This window comes from Propithecus coquereli, unplaced genomic scaffold, assembly GCF_000956105.1.
Source record: "Propithecus coquereli isolate 6110/MARCELLA unplaced genomic scaffold, Pcoq_1.0 Scaffold21309, whole genome shotgun sequence".
NCBI classification, from domain to species: Eukaryota; Metazoa; Chordata; class Mammalia; order Primates; family Indriidae; genus Propithecus; species Propithecus coquereli.
Genome location: NW_012146423.1, coordinates 3,432 through 7,913, shown reverse-complemented (window position 1 = coordinate 7,913; position 4,482 = coordinate 3,432). Strand labels below are relative to the sequence as shown.

The window sequence follows — 4,482 nt, the reverse complement described above, 5'->3', positions numbered from 1 at the left end:
AAAAAAAAAAAAAAAAAAAAAGAGGAAGGGTGGACTGCCTGCACTGCTGGCCCACCATAGGGGGTATTGGCAGGGGTGGGACAGCTGAGGCTGGGCAGCCAGCCAGGGCAGAGGTGAAGGGCCTTGTGGTCAATGCTGGTGAGTTGTGACTTTACTCTGATCGTTTAGGACACGCAGGGGTTGTTTAGGGGGCAAGCCTGGTGATGTCTGGAGGCTGGATAGAAAGTAGGAGAGCTTGGAGGCAGAAGGTCAGTTAGGAGGCATATGCAGGAGAGCACACATGAGCTCTGAGATGTTGGGCTAGAGGAAAAGCTGTTAGTGTCCATGGTTCTGAACTTGTCCCAAGTCACCTCTCCCTTTCCTCCCCACTCTCCTGCATCCTCTTCTGCCACCATCACCACCATGTGGCTCCTTATCCTCCAAATCCCCTCCACTGTCACCCATTGCTCTCACCTCACCAGTGTACAACCTTCCTCCACCCAGACTGCACAGGTGCCTGTAGTGTGGCCCCCTACCATGGCCAACATCACTCCCACCAGCAGGACTGGGCATAAACCCGACCAGGCTGCACAGGGTTTGGGTGCTGTGACTTGGTTGAGGATCACAGGGTCTGACTTACAGCTCTCCCACCTTTGCCTTGCAGTGTACTATCACTCTACAGGTAGCCCACATGACCAACCAAGACATCGAGAAGACAGGTATGTCCTTTCCTGGGGCTTACTCCTGCCCTCCTCCAAGCAGAGCTGGATGGGCTCTTTGGGATCTTTGAGACCCAGCCCTTGAGGCCTACAGAAGGAATGTGACTAGGTTAGGGTCCCTGGAAGCTACAGGGGGCTAGAGACCAGATCTCCAGACGTCTGGCTGAGGCCACCCCAATATGTCCACTCATCATCTCTAGACATAAGACCCATAAGATATAAGACATAAGCCTCCGATGGGCTGCAGAGGGAGACAAGGATGGTCATTTCCAAGAGCTCTAGTGTGTAGAGAATGGGGTCCAGGGGTCCACAGTTACTGAAGGTGGGAGGGGCCTGTGGGGATGTACCGGGGAGCACGTGTACTGCTATCGGGGCCTCTTGGGGTGCTTTTAGCCAGGAGCTGGGCATTGGGGAAAGAACGATGAAATGGGGGAAATGCCCCCAAACCTCCTGAGCCCTGGGGGCTCTGAGCTCACCCGGACTGTGTTTCCCTAGGAGTTGAAGACTACCTGGGCATAACGACAAGGGAGACGGCCAAGCAGAAAGTGCCACTTCCCAGCTCTGCCATGCAGAGGGCTCTGTGCTCAAAGCCTCAGCACTTCCAGGTGAGGACTCTTCAGGTTGAAAGTCCATGTGATCCACCTGACACCCTTGCTGTGTTCTCAGGCCATCTCCTCCTCTCCGTAGGTCACGGTAGAAGGGCAGAGCTTCAGATCCAGCTTCAGGTCCTCAGACCCTCACCACATCCCCTGCTCCTCCAGGGGCCATTCTGGGGAACTTCTGCCTGTGGCTGAAGCTAGAAGCAGTTCCAGCGAGGCCTGGCTGTGCACCCGCAGGCCCTGGTAGATGCCAAGAGGGCAGTGCCAAAAGCAAGGATCCCACCCTTCCACAGTCCTCAGATTGTTGGCAAAACAAGGCGAGGCACATGCAAAGTTCAATTAACCATACAGGAGAGGCTCAGAAGTGTGGGCGACCTATGGGAAGGTCCACGGTTCAGTGTGAATTTGGAAACCCTCATCCCATGGCTTACCAACTTCCCTCTGCTCTCTGGCCTGGGTCCTGACATTCCAGCCATGGTTTTGCCTGCTTCCCAGCCTGCTGCTTGCCCAGGAGACTGGGGATCTCCTTGACTGCCCTCTTCCTATATCTTAGCTGGATGCCAAGTCCTAGCTCTTAATGTCACCAACTGCCCCCACCTCTCCCTTGCCACTTCCGTTCCCTGGCCCGAGCCACCACTGTTGCTTCCCTGGACCACATCAATTGCCTCCTCCTGAACTCCTGGCCTCCAGCTGTCTCCTGTCCATTCTTCAGCCAAAGAGGTCATGCTCATCACGCCACGCACTTGCTTAAAAAGCCCCAGTGTTCTCGGGGCAAAACCCAGCTCCTTACACCAGCTGCCTGGGCCCTTGACAACCTGAGTCTGCCTCTCCAAGTCTACCTCTTCCATGCCTTCTCCCATGGGTTCTCTCTCTATCCACAGTGGCTAGAATGTTTCTTATCAGACATTTGTTCTTGAGGGAAGAGTCCCTGCTGGAGAATTGGGGCCAAGGTGTTCTCCTCTGTAGGTTCGAGTGAGAGTGTTTGAAGGCCGACAGCTCGTGGGCAACAACATCAAGCCAGTGGTGAAGCTGTCCATCGGAGGCCAGCAGCAGCAGACCCGGATCAAGATGGGAAACAACCCTTTCTTCAATGAGGTGGGCAGAATGGGCACAGCAGGCAAGCGGGCCCGCCGGGGGCTGGGCATCTCCTGCCGGCAGCCAGCAAGCTTGCGTCTTCACTCACGTGTCTTCACTTGTGTGCTCCACAAGCACTTACTCAGCACCTACTGAGGGCCAAGCACTGTGTCTGGCACTGGAAATGAGGATGGGATCATTCAGAGCCCTGCATTTGAAGAGCTGGTGGTCTGGTAGGGGCACAGCATGTGAATGCATAAGCAATTACAACGGGGCAGACTGGGGTGGACGCAGGTCTGGGAGCACTGTTAATGGAGCCATGAAAGCAGGCCCAGACCACCTACATCCCATCACTGCTGGAGCCCCAAATTGTAGCACTGTGTCTGGAATACAGTAGGCGCTTCAAGTACTTGTTGAATTAATTGGTACATAGACGAACAAATAAAGGATGAGCACAATGGCAACTGGGAGGAGTGAGTAATGAGGGTGGGGCAGGGGAGAGGACTCAGAAAAGACTCCAGAAACCTTGAAGGAAGAGTTTACCAGGGAAAGATGGCAGGATGGGAAAAAATAATTCAGGAAAAAGGAACAGTGTTTTCAAAGTGAGAAGTAGCGTGATTGATGGCAGGACTATAAATATGGGTGTGGCTGGAGGGGACTGGCTGGAGGTGAGCCTACAATGTGGGCTGGGGTCTCATCATGGATGGCACTCGGGAACCCTGGAGGACTTCAGCAGGAGAGGGACAGGCCTAGGTTTGCATTTGGGAAAGGAGGTTCTGGCTGCCACAGGGAGTAGGTGTGGAATGGACTGGTAGAGTAATCTAGAAGGAGGTGGATGCTCAAATCTCCATCCTGGACAGCTAGCTGGGCCTTGGGCTGCTAGGTTCTCCAGGGATTCCTTACCCCTCCCTTTCTGGACAAAAAACTCTCCAGGAGCCTCGGAGGCACCTGAGAGTGATAGTACAGGTCAAGTATCCCTTATCCAAAATGCTTGGGACCAGAAGTGTTTCAGATTTCAGATTTTTTCAGATTTTGGAGTATTTGCATTATATGGATTCGGCAACCCTAATCTAAAAGTCTGAAATCCAAAATGCTCCAATGAGCATTTCCTTTGAGCATCGTGTCAGCACTCAGATTTTGGAGCATTTCAGATTTCAGATTTTCAGGTTAAGGGTTCTCAACCTATACTCATAAAGTCATTGAAATGGGCAAAGAAGCACATTATTCTGAGCCTTCAGGTCTACTGAGTCCCTGGGTGAAGTAGTAGAAGAAACATCATCTCCCCCTACCCCAATTTTCTCTGTCTCAGCTCTTCTTCCAGAATTTTCACGAGATTCCTGCGAAGTTCTTCGATGAAATCATCTTAATCCAGGTGAGGGGCCAAACTGGTCCCCGGCATTATGGGCCCACTTTCTTGTCCCACCCCAATACTGGGAAGCATTTCAGCCCCCAGTCCTGAGCCTCAGAACCAGGGTCACCCCAGATTGTCTTTATGACCCCAAAGCAGCATCTCCATCTTTCTTCACCCCCTGGTACCCCAGATTCTTCATTCATTCAACAAACATTATGGAGTGAAAACTGCCAGGCCCTAAACAAGGCACTGAAGCGAGCATGGCAGCCCTTCCTACATGCCAGGATTTTCCTGCCACCAAAGACCCCTCAGAGTGGATACTCCATTCCCTGGCTAGAGGGAACCCAGTAACAATGGTGAACGTGTGTTTATCAGGTGCCTGCTATGTGCCCAGCACAGGGCTAAGGAGAACAAGGAGGCCTCTTCCTTTGAAGAATTTACATGTTCTTGGGAACACAGGCACAGAGGAAACCACCAGGACATGTAATGGATAAAGTTGAGTGCAACACCTTGCTTTGTGTTGACTCCAGAGAGGGGCAAGTGAATTGCCCTCTCTGATCAATTTCCTCACCAGTAAAATGGAACTAAAAATCTAAACCCCACAGGGTTCCTCTCAGAATTAAATGAGAAAACCTGTGTGCAAATGTCAGCCATTAGGAAGCATTCAGGAAATTCTGGAGGATCCTGGATGTGTCCTTACTATTCATCCTGTGGGGGGTGAGGGAAATTGGGACTGTGAATAATTAAGATGTTTCTGGAA

At 52.1% G+C, this 4,482-nt stretch overlaps 1 protein-coding gene across 1 annotated transcript; it reads left to right on the top strand.

Annotated features, from left to right (window-relative positions):
* Nucleotides 1-643: 643 nt before the first annotated feature.
* Nucleotides 644-3,743, top strand: LOC105810520 (fer-1-like protein 5; the record flags this gene model as incomplete). The annotated part of the gene is made up of 4 exons (XM_012644519.1): nt 644-698; nt 1,194-1,303; nt 2,264-2,392; nt 3,693-3,743. Coding segments are annotated over 4 exons (345 nt in total), but the record flags the coding sequence as incomplete, so codon positions are not given.
* Nucleotides 3,744-4,482: the final 739 nt, after the last annotated feature.